Below are 18,029 nucleotides of genomic sequence, written 5' to 3'. Positions count from 1 at the left end.
TTCTACGTGCTTCTGTACTGCTCAGATGTATGTATACAAAAATTGAGAAGTTTGTAAAGCTATTATTAAATGTGATATTTAAGATTATGTGCCTGAGATAGCGGTCATTTGGAGGCCGCAGGCATCTGCATATGAACGGAAAGAACAGATGCTCTCTTGGCGGTACGCGCCGGAGCTATATAAAAAGAGCGGCAGAGGCAGTAGTAAGCTGGCTGCTGCTGCTAGAGGCTGCTGAGATGCCGAACCGAGCAGACCGCTGTGAAGATGTGAAGGGTGTGGCGGATCGTCGTCCGGCAGAGCTTGCTCTGTCGGCGACCCCATCCGGCCCCCCAACGGCAACAACCCGGCAGATGGACATGGACCACGAGTCGGACAGCTCTACGGACCGGCGCAGTCGTTATGCGACCTCAGCCACGGCTGAGGCAGCGAGTGGTTCGGCGGACGGCTTGTCGGCGGGGCCTGCCCCGTCGGCGGCCGCTAACCGCCGGCCACCTACGACTGTCCGGCCCAGCAGGAACGGAGATACGCAGAGGAGCCGACGGGCACTTTCGGCGGATGGGGGCTTGCCCCTGCACGCCTACGCCCGCGTACTTGACGTTGGCGGCCCGTCCCCGTCGTCCTGCGCTACCAAGGAAAACAGCAGCGCGGCCACAGTGCGGGCCGTTCAGCAAACGAGGGCCGAAACGGATGCTTTGGCTACTGTTCCGGAGCAAACCAAGTCACTGGCGCCAGTGGCTTCAATGGATGCAGCGCATACGCCGGAGGCAGAAAGGCAGCTTGCCTTCCTGATGGGACTCATCCCAGGCACAAAACCGGCAGCTGAAACCATGGAGGTGGAAAATCACTCGCGCAAGCGGCCTGCCGACGCGAGTGCTGCCACCACCTGCAAGAGGTCTGCCACTAGCTCGAACAGCAGCGCACCCACGCTCCGCACACAGCGGAAAGCATCGAGGAAGGGTAACAAGACCCTTCCCCCGGCCGCTGACGATGAGGGCTTCACACAGCCCTCCCGCAAGCACACAGCCAGAGCTGTCGTGCTCGCCCAACAGTCGGCCATCAACACCGGCAACCGGTACTCCGGCCTCTCAAATGACGCTGGAGAGCCCATGGAGAGCCAACAGCAGAGGAAGTCGCCCCCACCGCCCCCTGTGGTCATCAAGTGGACCGGCGGCTTCAAAGAGTTCCGAGAGAAAATCAAAGCGGTTGTTAAGGGGAACGTGACGTTTCGAGTCGCAGGGCGCGACTTACATCGCGTCATCACCAAAACAGCTGAGGACTACCGTGGGGTCATGGACCTCACCGAAAAGGAGGGGCTTCACAGCTTCACCTACTCCTCGGAGCCGGTGAAGACGCTGAAGGTCGTCTTTCGCAAGCTCCCGTTCAGCATGGACCCAGGGTACCTGCGGGAGCTACTTGAAGATCTGGGCTTTCCCATCCGCGCCACAGCGCGCATGAAGTCGCCCAGGGACCACTCCGACATGCCGCTGTTTATGGCGGTTCTCGATGACACCATCGAGAACCGCAAAATCTTCCAGCTGACGCACGTGGCCGATGTCGGCGTCACCGTAGAGAAGCTACGCAGGAGACGAGGCCCGCCGCAGTGCTTCAACTGCCAGGCCCTCGACCACGTAGCGAAGTACTGTAAGATGCCTCCTCGCTGCGTCAAATGCGCGGGGGACCACGCCACTAAAGATTGTAAGATTCCGAGAAAGGACGCGCCCACTTGCTGCCATTGCGGCGAGAAACACGTGGCGTGCTACCGCGGCTGCACTGCCTTCCGGCGTGCCACCGCAAAACAACGAGGACAACCGGCGCTCTCCGCGCGGGTGCAGTCCGGGAGAAGTTACGCAAACGCTGCCACTGACAAGGCACCCGCCAAGTCAACTGAGCAGCGTCCTGCCGACGCCGCCGTCGAACGGGGGCGTGGCAACCAGTCCGAGCCTGCTCCAGAGGCGGTAGTCGCTCACGGGCGCGGACCGCCGAGAGAGCAGCCTGCAACAGCGAGGGGCGGCCGCCGGCGCGGACGGCGGAGGGAGCGTCCTGCCCGCGAGACGCCAGCTCCACAGCCTGCTGTTCGAGACCAGGCAGCGGCACCACCCCCAGGCACTGACAGGACTTCTACAGCGAGTGTCGCGGAAGAAGTCAGGGCCATGAGGGAGGACTTCAAGCTGTTCCTGACACAACTTCCGCAGATGATTGCGTCTGCAGTGCAGTCGGCCGTTCAGGCCATCGCCACACCAGCTGTCCCCACACCCAAACATGGATAGGCACATCCAGGGCCTGACCGTTTGTGTGTGGAATGCGAACAGCATCAGAACCCAAGCGGGAGAATTCCGCCAGTTCCTGCGTGATGAGCACGTGGACGTTTGCCTCGTCACCGAGACCTGGCTGAAGCCAGGCGTGGACGTGAGGGCTGCAAATTTCCGCTGCTATCGCACGGACCGGGCAACCTATGGAGGCGGAACGGCGGTGTACGTCAAAACGTCGTTGCGCCATCACCAGGTTCCACTCCCAGAGACGCCGACTCTGGAAACCACGGGCGTCGTCGTCTGCACTTCCGCAGGCCACGTCACGTTCGTGGCAGCGTACCGACAACCGTCGGGACACCTGCAATCCAGGGACATCGAGACGCTGCTGTCGATGCGCGGGCACCTCTTCATCGGCGGCGATCTCAATGCTAAACACCCGGAGTGGAACTCCAGGGTCACCACCATCAGCGGCAGACGACTACTCCGGGCCGCAAACCACCACGACGCCATAGTGCTGGGTCCCTTCGACCCCACGCACTACCCGAAGCGTGGCCGTCCCGATGTTCTAGACATCGCGATCGTGAAAGGGGCAGCTCACAACGCGATCGCGACCACCCGCTGTGCCCTGTCCTCGGATCACCTGCCAGTGATCTTTGACATGGACACAGACGGGATGGCCCCACCTGAGCACCGCAGCGCCCGCCTCAACACCAATTGGGCGCACTTCCAACAGCACCTAGCAGAGACGGTCACCGCCACACCCGATCCGGACGTGGAGGGGGTGGACGCCGCGCTAGCTGCGTTCACCCACTACACACTCGCGGCGGCAGATGCGGCGGCGCCACAGCGACCAAGGAAGCCGATGGATAAATCCAAGCAGCTTCCGCCGGATATCTTGTTGTCCATCCGTGAGAAGAACCGGGTCTTCCGTGAGTGGCAGATCACGAGAAGCCCCGCCACCAAACGCCTGCTAAATCGCCTGCGCCGCGAGATATCGGCGGCCGTCAGCCACCACCGAAATCGGGACTGGGCTGGCAAAATAGCCACGCTCAGAATCGATGACGGAAGCGCCTGGGCCGTAACTAAGAGCTTCCTGAGGAAGGGCCAACGCATCCCGCCGCTGCAAGTTGGTAGAGACGTCGTCGCGGAACCAGATGCCAAGGCGAGCGTCCTTGCGGACGCCTTCGCGGAAAACTTTACACCGGTGGACGACGTCGTCGATGACGACATGATCCGCGAGGTGGACGAGCGCCTCCCACTGTACCTGACCCAGCAGGAAGAGGACGACATCCTCACAGAGACAACAGAAGAAGAGGTCCAACATCACCTCAACTTCCTGCAGCCCAGGAAGGCAGGGGGATGTGACAAGATGGGTAACGCACTGCTGAAGAAGCTGCCGCCGGAAGCAGTGCGTGTCGTCACAGCGATATTCAACGCCATCCTTCGCACTGGCGTCTACCCTGCTGCGTGGAAACACGCAGAGGTGGTCGCCATCCCGAAGGCTGGCAAAGATCCTAGGCTGGCGCAAAGCTATCGCCCAATAAGCCTCCTGCCTTCCCTCTCGAAAACCTTCGAGAGGATTTACTCGATCCGACTGCAGCGCCACGTCAGTGAAGAAGGCCTGCTTCCTGACGAGCAGTTCGGATTCCGCCGCGGTCATGCTACGCAGCATCAGCTACTACGACTGGTGGAGCAGGCAATGGGGGCCCTGGAACATCGCGAGTACCTCGGGGCGGTCTTCCTTGATGTTTCTAGGGCCTTCGATAGCGTGTGGCACGACGGCCTCCTGTACAAGCTGCTGGTACAGGGGGTTCCTGTGTCGCACGTCCGCCTTCTCCAGTCGTACCTGCGCGGGCGCACCTTCCATGTGCGCGCTGACGGTGGCGTCTCAACGGCGCGCCACATCCGAGCAGGAGTACCGCAGGGGTCCGTGCTTGGCCCACTGCTGTACTCTCTGTACACCGCCGACGTGCCAAAGTCGACGCCGAGGGTGCACCTGGCGCTCTACGCGGACGACACCGCCATCTACACTCGCAGCAAGGACGCGCAGCTAATGCGCCGCCGGCTGCAGCTCTCCTGCAACGAGATTGGAGCCTGGGCCACCAAATGGCGGCTCAAGTTCAACGCCGGGAAAAGCCAGGCGGTGATATTCACGCGCCGCCGCATTCCCGACGCGCTGCTGCAAGTGCGGATCATGGGAGGCCCCATCCCGTGGTCGCGCACAGGAAAATACCTCGGCGTCACCCTCGATCGACGCCTGACGTGGGGTCCACACATCCGGGAGCTGAGGGGCCGAGCGCTCGGCAGGTTGCGCCTGCTGTACCCGCTCCTCAACCCAACGACGACACTGCCCCCCCACTGCGGCCTCTCGCTGTACCTAGCACTCATCAGGCCAGTGCTAGAGTACGCGGCCGTGGTGTGGTGAAACGCGGCAGAAACGCACATCCAGACGCTGCAGCGTGTGCAGAATAAAGCCCTTCGGCTGGCTCTACACCTGCCGAGGGACTACGGCACACGCAGGCTGCACGACGCCGCTGGAGTCCAGATGTTGGAGCGCCGCTTCCGCGCGCTCGCTATACCATTTTATGAGTTGACGAGGACCTCCGAAAACCCGCTGGTCAGGGGGCTGGGAAACCAACCCCACTGGCGCCCAGCGACCAGATGGCCAGACCTGCTGCTGGAGTAATCCAAGTAGCAAGAGAAGAAAAATTTACGAAGCGTGAAGACGTGAAGACGAACAAAACGTGAGGACCACAACGACAAATTGCGATCTCTGATGCAGGAACAGCAGGCCCTGCTTAACCTGCCCAAAACGTGCAGTGAATGCACGAGATTTCACGCACGACGACGACAGTAGTAAGCTCACTCCGCATTAGACCAACGCCTAGTCCACGCGAGCTTAACGTCCGATCGCGCCTCGCCTCGGGTGACGTCATAGCGGGCTGTGACATGCGCGTACTTAGCAATGTAAACGGACATTGAAAATCGCGAGGACTGTACACCGTCCTGGATCGTTTAGACTTCGGTAACAAACTGTTATTGTGCCGTCCGTGTGAAGTATAATTCCGCGTGGCAAGTGGTGACTAACTCCACTTTTAAGGCGAGCATTAATTTTTTTTAACATTATTGCGAACTATTAATAGAGCACCGTTAGTTAGAGTAATGAACTATTCGGGAGGAACTTGCTGTAGAAGTCGCCTCTGAACTATTAAACGATTGGCTGAATTAACAATATTTAATGTCTTTAGCATTTTCAGAAGTTTCGAGTAATTTGTGTGAGCCTTTAAGATAATAAAATCTTGTTTGGAACGTTAAATTTTATTGAAGCAGCCCTAATCCCGTGAAGAACTATGGATATTTTTCGTTTAGCTGGGCTGTACAGGAATGTGGCCGTGCAGACTGGGAACTAAGGTCAGTAAGTTTCCCTTCGCTTTCTGACTGGCCACCAAATTAGTTGCCAGGCTCGCGTGATTTAAGGTGGCAATGTTCAACTTTCATTCAACATTAAACAACGACTTCTTCGCCGTCCCACATATGTTGCATCGGCAATAGTCTGTTACGTGAAATGAACATTCAAACAACTCATTCGACGACTTCTTCGCCGCCCCACATATGGTGCATCGGCCGGGAAAACTGAATTAAAAGCAAATAAAAGTGCTCGATGTGTGAAAGCGATTGGTATAAATTAACGAACTCGGTAGGCAATAACAGGACACTGAATTGAACTAGTGTGGGAACAGTCTTACCAGTAAAGGCGGGTGTAGTGTATAAACAATAAGTGTCTACCGCTGTACGTTGGTTAGTGACGATGGTGAGGAAGGCGACGATGCTGGATCGCGGCTGCCGACGGCGCTGAGACTAAAGGAAGACGGTGCGTCATCGCGGAGCTGCGCTGATCTGCGAGACAGCTGCCGGCTGCGCCGAGCGGTCAACGGTGCCTTGCTGCCCCCCCCTGGAGCTATTGCAGTAGGCGATTCCTGTGGCGGTACTCGACGCTACGGCTGCTGCTGCTGCCTTCAATACGTCGCGACGCGTCGCATCACGATTGCTGGTACACCTCGACGACATCATTCGTCGAAATCAAGCATTTAAGTTAAGTCAAAGACTTTTAAAATATTTATTAACTGCTGCTAACAAACTAAAAGATATGGAAAGTAGTGTACATTTCAGAAGGGAACCGGTCTCTGACCAAGAATCCTCACGATCAGGAATTGAGTTTAATGAGGATGGTTCCATTAATCCCTCAAATATTGAACTAGAACGTAATTTGTCACCAGTAAATTATGACTTTAATTTAAATGAGAGTGCAGGGATGCAATCAATAAGTGAAATAGAAGTCAAAAGGGAGCCAGTAGAGTTGCTAACTTTGTCAGGTAGTGAAACTGAGCTCAATATATCTCCAGCTCAGTCAAGTCAAGAGATACAAAGTATCAAGGTAGAAGCTCCGGATTGGATGCAAATACTGTTTGCCAAACTCGAATCAAACCAAAATAAAATTGAGGCTAAAATTGAAAATAGTAATAAAGAGTTGGAGAATAAAATTGAGGTTAGTAATAAAGGGTTGGAAAATAAAATTGAGGATAGTAATAAAGAACTAAAAGAAGAACTGCAATCAAAATGGAATAGTTTGAATTATAAGATAGATGCTATTCATCATGACATTCAAGTAAAAGTAGGGCAACAGTTAACTAAAATGCATAGTACTTTCAAATGTGAAATAGATCAAATTCAAAAAAATTATCAAGAGGCAGATGAACTTTTGGAAGTGAGGTTGTCCGAAAGATTGAGCAACGAGTCCAAACTTTGCTCTGACAAAGTTAAAGAGGTACAAATTAAAGTAGATACTTGTCAGAAAAACATTGAGAAAGTAAAAGAAACCTGTACCGAAATTCGTGGTGCAGTGGAACAAAGATGTTCTGCCAGGATAGAAGCAGTAGAGTCACAAGTAGAGGAATTAAATACTAACATTGCTAACCTAGAAAATAGAGTAACCTCTGTTAATTCTAGTCATTCTACTGTACAGCATGTGACTTCAGTTGACGCCGCTTTTATAGGGTGTCGACAGTTTTTGCGCTTTGATCCTGATAAGTACATTCACCCTCTTGAATTTTGGAATGACTTTGAGGATGTTCTCCCCAACACGTGGTCAGAAAGAGAAAAAATTTCATTTATAAGAAGTCATTTGTCAGGTGATGCTTTGCGATGGTCAGCGGATGTAATGATCAAATGTAAAACTTTATCTGAATTTAAGTCTGCATTTCTCAACGAATACTGGTCACATAACAAACAAAATGATGTGTTAAGGGAATTCTGGAGTGGTAAGAAGTTTTTCCCAGGGCGTGAATCAGTAAAGGATTTCGCTAGGAAGTGGGTTTCAAGACTGTCACATTTGACAGTCTTGAAACCCACTTCCTAGCGAAATCCTTTCGTCCACTTCTTCGCCGCCCCACATATGGTGCATCGGCCGGGAAAACTGAATTAAAAGCAAATAAAAGTGCTCGATGTGTGAAAGCGATTGGTATAAATTAACGAACTCGGTAGGCAATAACAGGACACTGAATTGAACTAGTGTGGGAACAGTGTTACCAGTAAAGGCAGGTGTAGTGTATAAACAATAAGTGTCTACCGCTGTACGTTGGTTAGTGACGATGGTGAGGAAGGCGACGATGCTGGATCGCGGCTGCCGACGGCGCTGAGACTAAAGGAAGACGGTGCGTCATCGCGGAGCTGCGCTGATCTGCGAGACAGCTGCCGGCTGCGCCGAGCGGTCAACGGTGCCTTGCTGCCCCCCCCTGGAGCTATTGCAGTAGGCGATTCCTGTGGCGGTACTCGACGCTACAGCTGCTGCTGCTGCCTTCAATACGTCGCGACGCGTCGCATCACGATTGGTGGTACACCGCGACGACATCATTCGTCGAAATCAAGCATTTAAGTTAAGTCAAAGACTTTTAAAATATTTATTAACTGCTGCTAACAAACTAAAAGATATGGAAAGTAGTGTACATTTCAGAAGGGAACCGGTCTCTGACCAAGAATCCTCACGATCAGGAATTGAGTTTAATGAGGATGGTTCCATTAATGCCTCAAATATTGAACTAGAACGTAATTTGTCACCAGTAAATTATGACTTTAATTTAAATGAGAGTGCAGGGATGCAATCAATAAGTGAAATAGAAGTCAAAAGGGAGCCAGTAGAGTTGCTAACTTTGTCAGGTAGTGAAACTGAGCTCAATATATCTCCAGCTCAGTCAAGTCAAGAGATACAAAGTATCAAGGTAGAAGCTCCGGATTGGATGCAAATACTGTTTGCCAAACTCGAATCAAACCAAAATAAAATTGAGGCTAAAATTGAAAATAGTAATAAAGAGTTGGAGAATAAAATTGAGGTTAGTAATAAAGGGTTGGAAAATAAAATTGAGGATAGTAATAAAGAACTAAAAGAAGAACTGCAATCAAAATGGAATAGTTTGAATTATAAGATAGATGCTATTCATCATGACATTCAAGTAAAAGTAGGGCAACAGTTAACTAAAATGCATAGTACTTTCAAATGTGAAATAGATCAAATTCAAAAAAATTATCAAGAGGCAGATGAACTTTTGGAAGTGAGGTTGTCCGAAAGATTGAGCAACGAGTCCAAACTTTGCTCTGACAAAGTTAAAGAGGTACAAATTAAAGTAGATACTTGTCAGAAAAACATTGAGAAAGTAAAAGAAACCTGTACCGAAATTCGTGGTGCAGTGGAACAAAGATGTTCTGCCAGGATAGAAGCAGTAGAGTCACAAGTAGAGGAATTAAATACTAACATTGCTAACCTAGAAAATAGAGTAACCTCTGTTAATTCTAGTCATTCTACTGTACAGCATGTGACTTCAGTTGACGCCGCTTTTATAGGGTGTCGACAGTTTTTGCGCTTTGATCCTGATAAGTACATTCACCCTCTTGAATTTTGGAATGACTTTGAGGATGTTCTCCCCAACACGTGGTCAGAAAGAGAAAAAATTTCATTTATAAGAAGTCATTTGTCAGGTGATGCTTTGCGATGGTCAGCGGATGTAATGATCAAATGTAAAACTTTATCTGAATTTAAGTCTGCATTTCTCAACGAATACTGGTCACATAACAAACAAAATGATGTGTTAAGGGAATTCTGGAGTGGTAAGAAGTTTTTCCCAGGGCGTGAATCAGTAAAGGATTTCGCTAGGAAGTGGGTTTCAAGACTGTCACATTTGACAGAAAAGATGAAGCCAGATATGATCATTATGGGTTTAGAAGGTAAGCTGCCGTGGTACTGGCAGAAGAGGATCATTTCCGCCCCTAGAGATAATATAGACAAATTTATTGAATATCTGGAAAGAGTGGAAAGAATAGCTGCTGCTGAGGAGCAGGTGCAGCAGAATAACAAATCTTCTAACAATCACGTACAAAATAATGGAAACGTGAACGTTAGAAATATGGAAGTTAGGCACACCAAAACAAACTATCGAAACCAAAGCCGTGGCAGAGGAAGAGGGGGTAGATACTCACCACGCTTTCGTAACAACTACTATGACGAAAGTGGAGAAGTAAATCCTATGCCATTAAGACAAGAAGGGAGTCATGATGCTACTATATCTAGTGGTGTCACAGATGAACACAACAGGCCGCGTGTGGGAAACTAAATCCCGTCTATGAGGAAACTGGCGCTCACCAGGCGGTAACAGTAACACAGCCAGTAACGGAAACACAGACAATCAGCCAACATACACAGACAGACAACATGGATGACGAAATAAATACAGATAATACCAGTGATGTGTTAAGCCACTCTCACAAAATAGTGGATAGTATTTTGGATACACTAGAAAAATGGGTCAAGGAAGAACAGGAACTCAAGGTAGATAATGGGGAAGAAATAGATAATGGGTTTGAGTCTGATGGGAATAATGATGAAGTAAAAGCTTACATCTTCGATGAAAATGGCAATCTAAAAGCTGAAGTAGAAGTAGCAGAAGTAGAATCAGTACTGCAAAACTTTAGAGAGGAGGAAATGATGAATGAAGGGGGTAGAAATAGTAACGAGGTGAAAGAATCTAGTAGCTGTGTAAACGTGCCACAAATGGTTGAAGGTGACGACATTCTTATGAACAGCAATATTGCGCAGGGACGCAGTTGCTCAGAGGTAGAGGATAGTTTGGCTGATGTGCAGCAAACAAAAGTAGAAAAAGTCGTCAGATGCTTCGATTTAAAGTTAGTGGACAGATTAGAAAAAGCAGCTAAGATTATAGAGCATGATGAGCCCCAGGATGTAAATGTAAATGTAATTGCAACTGATCAGAATTACTTTAGCTGGAAGAACATAGAACGAGATTTATTAGACGAGGTGTGTGAGCAACCTGTTCAATGTAAAATAACTCACCCTGTTATCAAAGTAAACATATCAGGAGTCACTGTGCGTTGTCTGCTTGACAGTGGCAGTGAAGCAAGTGCTTTATCACAAACATTTTTTGACACCATACCCAATAAAGAGAAGTTAACAGTTATGAAAGTAAGTGGCTTAAAGATTATAGGTGCTACTGGAAAAGTCTCTAGACCAGTTCAACACGAAGCTTTGATACCCATTGGTATAAATGACGTAGTAATAGATCATCCTTGTTTGATTGTGCTAGGCTTAAGTGTTGATATGTTGATTGGTACTGATTTCTTATCAAAGTACCAGGGAAAGATCAATTTTGATCAGAACAACTTAATTTTAACTTTACCTGACTCTAAAGTGATAAGAGAGTCTTTTATAGGAAGTCATATAGGCGGTAGTAATGAAACTTGGGAACTGCCTATTAGAGTAATAAAGAATAAAGGATACTTGCAGGAAAATTTGGTTTTCAGTGAGAAAGAGGAAAGTGCTAAGGTTGAAGAGAGACACATCCTAAAGGAAATAGAGGAAAAGGTACAATCAACAAAGCAAATTGCTGACGAACAAAGATCAGAGTTAAAGAGTGTGTTAACTAAGCATAGTAATGTATTCTCAAACGCACCTGGTGAAGTTAAAGGTTATGAATGCCATTTGAATATCAAGCCTGGGAAGGTATTTTTTAAGAAGCCTTATCCAATACATGTTGCAAGAAAACAAGCAGTGCGAAATGAAATTAAACGTATGTTGGCATGGGGTGTCATAGAGCAAGCAATTAGTGAATACAATAGTCCTCTTGTTGTAGTGCCTAAGCGTGATGGAAGTGTTAGATTAGTATTGGATGCACGCTGGTTAAATGAAATTGTCATCAGAGAAAGTGATCGTCCTCAAAATATGGATGAGTTAATTCAAAAGTTCCGAGGGGTTAAGTACTTTACTTCCATGGACATAACATGTGGTTACTGGAATTTGCCGCTGGCTAAGGAATCACGTAAGTATACAGCATTTTTGTATGAAGGAGTATGCTACCAGTATAAAGTAGTTCCGTTCGGATTGAATATTTCAGTGTGTGCCTTTGTAAGAGTTATGGCTCATGTATTAGGACAGGAATTATTAGATCAAGTAACCATTTACGTAGACGATATTCTGTTGGCAACTCCCACATGGGAAGAACATATCAGTCTGTTGGACAGGGTACTAGAAGCTCTTGAAAATGGAGGTATGAAATTAAAGTTAGAAAAGACTGAATGTGTAAAGGACAGAATAAAATTCCTGGGCCATGAAATTAGCAGAGAGGGTATATTACCTGATCCATCCAAATTATCATGTATTGAAAAGTTTGAAGCGCCCCGAAATAAAAAGCAACTCAGGTCAATGTTCGGTTTGTTTGGATTCTACCGACGTTTTGTTAAAGATCATTTATTTAATGATCCATGTTTACTCAACCTGCTAAAAAAGAATACCCCATGGGTTTGGACTCCAGAATGCCAGTCTGCTTTTGAGGGATTAAAAGATTGTTTGATTAATAGTCCGCTCTTGCACCATTCCGATTTTACAAGACCCTTTTGCATGTCAGTGGATGCAAGTGGTTATGGGATTGCTGTAGAATTGTTTCAGCTAGAAACAGAAGGCGACCAGGAGGTTCATAAAACTATTGCTTTTGCAAGTCGTTCATTACAATCTGCTGAGCGAAATTATGCTATCTCAGAATTAGAGGCACTAGCCATAGTATTTGGTATGCAGAAGTTTGAGCACTATTTGTTAGGACAGAAGGTAATTATCTATAGTGATCACAAAGCACTCACATTTTTGAAGACTTGTAAACTAAGGCATCCAAGGTTGACAAGGTGGGCCATGTACCTTCAGCAGTTTGATCTTGAAATTAATTATATACAGGGAAAGAGCAATTTGGTAGCAGATGGGCTATCAAGAAGTGCTGAATTATGGAATGAATCAGAACTTCCTTTGGCAGAAAGGAATGAGGTAAGTATGTTGACAGTACATGAGCTCAGAGAGGAGAGTGCCTTAAAGAAAGTATTTAAGAATTTAAGACGAGAACAGAATGAGGATGATCAATTGAAGCTAGTTAAAAGCTATTTAGGGGACCCTAATTATCCAAAGGTAGCACAATATTACTGTCTACACAAAGGAATTTTGTTCCGTAGGAGGAAGGTAACTTTAGCAGAATGGAAAGTGTGTTTTCCTTCACAACACGTAGATCTGCTAATAGATTATGTACATCTAAGGTATGGTCATTATGGTACAAAAAAGTGCATTGCTAAACTAAATGAGAAAGTCATCTTTGATAACATGCATCGTAGAGTTGCAGAAAGGTTAGCATCCTGTGTTATTTGTCAAAAGGTAAGAGCAGTAAATAAAATAGTGCAAGGGGATATGCATCACGTAGACCCAAGTGAACCCTTAGAGTTATGTGCAGTTGATCTTTTTGGACCTCTCCCGACATCTAAAGGAGGATGTACGCATGTTTTTGTGGTGATTGATGGGTTTAGTAAATATGTTAAACTGTATCCGATTAAGAGAGCCAATGCCAAAACACTTGTAGATAAATTGGAGAAAGATTATTTTGTGAAAATTGGCAAGCCAAAGAACATATTGTCAGATAATGGTCCTCAATTTGTATCAGAAAAATTTAAGTTGTGTCTTGAAAGGAGCGGAACTCGGCATATAAGGATTTCAGCATACTTTCCGCAAGGAAATATGAGTGAAAGGGTTATGCGAGAACTGAATAGACTATGTAGAACCTACTGTGCTAGGAAGCATTCAACATGGGCTGATCATATTAAGTATTTTGAAGAGATAATTAATAATCTGAAACACGATGCCACAGGTTTTGCTCCATGTGAGCTGATGTTCAATCAGGAACCACATAATATCATTCCGAGTATGATTGACTTTCCAGTTCTAAGTCAGAGTACATTGGATGAGAAGAAAGCACAGGCCAGGGCAAATATACGCAAAAGAGCTTTAGATAGGAAAAAGAGGCATGATGCAAGGGCTTCCCCCACTAGTTTTAAAATTGGTGAGCTAGTGCTGGTCAAAACAAAAGAAAAATCAAAGAAAATTTCTGCAGAAACTAAAAAGTTTATGCATGTATATCATGGACCATTTAGAATAGTAAGTAAACCTCATGCAAATGCCTATCGTTTGGAATATCCAAAGAGTAAGAGAGAACTAGGTCTAAGAAATATTGTGGATCTAAAGGAATTTAAAATTAACAGTAATTAATTACTGTAGGGAGTCTGCCACTCTTTGGCGGATACACGGTTTGGCGTACCGTGCAGTCCCAGCTGGGTGAAACTTTATTTCCTTTTCAAGTTTCATTCCCTTCTTCTGGTCTATCATAACAGGTAAGAATCACATATGTCTTCATGTTGTATATATGCTATTAGGTTTTAAGTAATCTTAGTAAGGATCTACCTAGTGAATGGCAAAACAAAAGTCTGAGTACCAATAAGAGGCAAACATGGCTAAAATAAATAAATTAAAATATTTCATGTAATTGTAAAGGGTTAGAAACTACAACTAAGAGAGACACTTTGCAGTATACGAAGTACGGTATGAATATGAATAATCCATGAGATTATGCAGAAGGTAGTATGTTGCTAGAAATAAGGTTGTCTGAAGGAAAACAGCGTAAGAAGGTAATGCTCATAGAGGCAAGCAATGGCGTTTTAGAATTAAATAAATGGAGATGTGTGGAAGTGGTGTGAGGATCGCACCAAATATATAGAAACAGGACGTCAATAGGCTGACAAAAGGAAAAGGGAGAAAGAAGTGGAGAAATGAAGTATTTTGAATCTGGAAGAAAAGGGAGAAAATGAATAAGGTGAAGAAGTGAAGTAAGTAAATTGAAGTAAATGATGTAGGATTAAAGAATAATTCCCTCACGTCTCGTGAAATGGTGAAAAACGCTAAATCTTGCTTGAGGCAAATAAATAGTTAAACAGACAACAGAAACACACAAATATTGGAAAATGCAGAAATTTGGAATCGGTATACTGAAAATAACTAATTTCTTTAGTAATTCATACAATAAAGCAAAGTGCTGGTCAGCAAATGACTTCTTTGATGAACTAATCCATACGATAATTAAGCCAGAGTACATTAAAACTAAAAGGTTACTCAATTTTCTAAGTTGAAGCAAGATCTTAATATATTAATTTGCTAAAAGAATTTTCACTATTTAGGAACCTAAAAGATTATTTATGAAAGAAGAAAATAGGAGCTATTGTATCAGATACGACTTAGTGCTAAATGTCTTTCTGACAACTTCACAATTAGTAAAATAGTGCCAGAATATAAATTATAAAATGTACTTTGTCCTACCTTAGATATAAATTGAAAACAGAAACTTAGACTGTATTGTCTGTTTCTCAGGGACATGCAGACTGCATGAATGACTGACAACAAGCGGTAGGGAGATTGGAAGTAGAGACGCAAACCACAGTGAATACAATTTCCTCCCACAATTTTGTCAATCAGTGAAATTAAATGAGTGTTACAATAGGGGACACCCACCACAGTGCCGAGTATTATAGTAAAAGAAAAATGTGAGTGCGTTGCAGTGATAAAAGTCGTGTGTATTTTCTTTTTCAGGAAGAGACTGATTTTAAAGAAAAAAAAAATAACTATTTTGTAACCATTGAAAAATTTATATTTCCATGTAAATGTATGTAAATAATTTGTGAATGTCTTCTGTACTAGGTTTTCTATGTGTATATGAGTACGGTTATTTTGTGTATGTAGTAATAAGGAATTTCCTAAGAAGAAGCAACTTAAGTTGAAAGAGGTATACTAAAGTAATCCATCGCTTGTTTGTTCTTTTAGAAATTTAATTTTGTTCAAAAATAGATTTTCACGAAAATTAAAAAGGGGGTGATGAAGCAAAGCAAGCGCTGTATCATGTATAAGATACAGAGGCGAGCGAGTGCACGGGACTTACCCTAGTTCACTGCTAGTAGCGTCACGTCATCGTAACGCGCCTGCATATAGTATTGCACCACATTTAACATAAAAGTAAAAATTAAGATTTGTGTGTAAAACTTTGTTAAAGTATAGTTCTATGTAATAATGTTTCAGGTAACAAATCTTAATGTTATAAAATTAGTAGTTTACGTAAAATTCACGTTTTGAAAGAAAAATAGGAGGCGCTAAATAATGACGCTAGGAAGCCAAAATTTGGTGAGAAGGTGCAGTAAGAAGTCATTAATGAGTGGTGCTGGTTTCCAAAACCATAAAACTAAAATTGACTCCAGAATCCGCGTTTTTCGGAAAAATCAGAGGCGCGAAATAATAGAGCTACAATATTGAAAATTGGTAGGATGCTTCAGTTCACCCTAATAATAATAATGGAAATACCACAATCAGTTACCTCTTCTAGTTTTTTAGTAATTTAGTAAAAACTACTTTTGTGAGTAAAATGTACATAAGCATTATAGATTAAGTACTTTAAATTTTAATGATAAAACAAATTCTTTAAGACCAATGATCAGATAGGACAATTAACAAAGCTACACCAAGTTTTAGTCTTGTAGCATAATTAACAGCTGATACAAGTCTTGATAAAGCTATGGTTCAGAGGTAACAATCTACCGTTAGTTCCATTGTAAAAATTCTAGAGAGTAAAGTTTTAATTTTAGCGGGCTGAGATTTTCTACGTGCTTCTGTACTGCTCAGATGTATGTATACAAAAATTGAGAAGTTTGTAAAGCTATTATTAAATGTGATATTTAAGATTATGTGCCTGAGATAGCGGTCATTTGGAGGCCGCAGGCATCTGCATATGAACGGAAAGAACAGATGCTCTCTTGGCGGTACGCGCCGGAGCTATATAAAAAGAGCGGCAGAGGCAGTAGTAAGCTCACTCCGCATTAGACCAACGCCTAGTCCACGCGAGCTTAACGTCCGATCGCGCCTCGCCTCGGGTGACGTCATAGCGGGCTGTGACATGCGCGTACTTAGCAATGTAAACGGACATTGAAAGTCGCGAGGACTGTACACCGTCCTGGATCGTTTAGACTTCGGTAACAAACTGTTATTGTGCCGTCCGTGTGAAGTATAATTCCGCGTGGCAAGTGGTGACTAACTCCACTTTTAAGGCGAGCATTAATCTTTTTTTTTAACATTATTGCGAACTATTAATAGAGCACCGTTAGTTAGAGTAATGAACTATTCGGGAGGAACTTGCTGTAGAAGTCGCCTCTGAACTATTAAACGATTGGCTGAATTAACAATATTTAATGTCTTTAGCATTTTCAGAAGTTTCGAGTAATTTGTGTGAGCCTTTAAGATAATAAAATCTTGTTTGGAACGTTAAATTTTATTGAAGCAGCCCTAATCCCGTGAAGAACTATGGATATTTTTCGTTTAGCTGGGCTGTACAGGAATGTGGCCGTGCAGACTGGGAACTAAGGTCAGTAAGTTTCCCTTCGCTTTCTGACTGGCCACCAAATTAGTTGCCAGGCTCGCGTGATTTAAGGTGGCAATGTTCAACTTTCATTCAACATTAAACAACGACTTCTTCGCCGTCCCACATATGTTGCATCGGCAATAGTCTGTTACGTGAAATGAACATTCAAACAACTCATTCGACGACTTCTTCGCCGCCCCACAAACCCAAGAGGCAGTTTGTCAACAAGTGTTCACGAAAGCCTTAACAATCTTGTAAAATCGAATCATTAGAATTACTGGCCTACTCCACACCTGTCAGCATCTGCCCACCTCCACCTAAGGGTATTTCTTTTGTTAAATTGCCTTGTGACGTCACTTCTGTGGCGTCAAACAGGCCATAAATCATTAGAACTAAGTGTATTTTTAATCAAACGAATATGTCTACAATTTCCAGTGACGCTGTAAGTCAGTGTTCCTTAAGATTCACTGGATGAAAATAGGATCCAGCGATCCTCTTGGATTTCCGATTCTGTTTACACACAAATTATGTTTATAGTATATTGACTGAACTGGGATGAAATGGAGATAAAATAGCTATGAAATAAAATCAAATAGCGGCGAATGTTTAATTCTGACAGAGACTACAATACGATAGTAAGAAATCACAGAGTAGGTGGAAGGAATGATAAAGATAGAATTTGGCATGGATCGTAATTTAATCATATCAATCACTTGTTTTAAGAAACGAAAGAAGTTTGTGCAGGTGGAAGTGTCTGAGGGACACTGCTAGGCTCCAGACTGGTTATATAATGGCGAGACAGAGATTTCAGAACCAGATTTTCAACTGTAAGATATTTCCAGGTGCATAAGTGGACTCTAACCGTAATTTCTTGGTTATGAGTGCAGATTAAAGACGAAGAAATTACAGAAAAAGTAAGAAATTAAGGAAGTGGGATTTCAGAGTTTCTGAAAATGCGTTA

At 45.0% G+C, this 18,029-nt stretch overlaps 1 protein-coding gene across 1 annotated transcript; it reads left to right on the top strand.

The window, feature by feature from the left end:
* The first annotated feature begins 236 nt into the window (after positions 1–236).
* On the top strand, positions 237–4,935 carry LOC126285276 (nucleolar and coiled-body phosphoprotein 1-like). The gene is made up of 3 exons (XM_049984565.1): positions 237–1,202; positions 1,869–2,200; positions 4,770–4,935. Exons 1-3 carry the CDS (start codon positions 237–239, stop codon positions 4,933–4,935), a joined length of 1,464 nt encoding a protein of 487 aa, XP_049840522.1.
* The last annotated feature ends 13,094 nt before the right edge of the window (positions 4,936–18,029 follow it).

Source organism: Schistocerca gregaria, chromosome 8 (assembly GCF_023897955.1).
Source record: "Schistocerca gregaria isolate iqSchGreg1 chromosome 8, iqSchGreg1.2, whole genome shotgun sequence".
NCBI classification, from domain to species: domain Eukaryota; kingdom Metazoa; phylum Arthropoda; class Insecta; order Orthoptera; family Acrididae; genus Schistocerca; species Schistocerca gregaria.
This window is presented reverse-complemented; position numbering and strand designations above follow the sequence as displayed.

Bases quoted from the DNA above. Each gene is read 5' to 3' on its own strand.
- LOC126285276 (XM_049984565.1), top strand. From the start codon at position 237: ATGCCGAACCGAGCAGACCGCTGTGAAGATGTGAAGGGTGTGGCGGAT. The intron at 1,203-1,868 runs GTTGTTAAGGGG...GCCACTGACAAG, and splicing joins TCCGAGAGAAAATCAAAGCG to GCACCCGCCAAGTCAACTGA. The intron at 2,201-4,769 runs GTCTGCAGTGCA...CGGCACACGCAG, and splicing joins CAACTTCCGCAGATGATTGC to GCTGCACGACGCCGCTGGAG.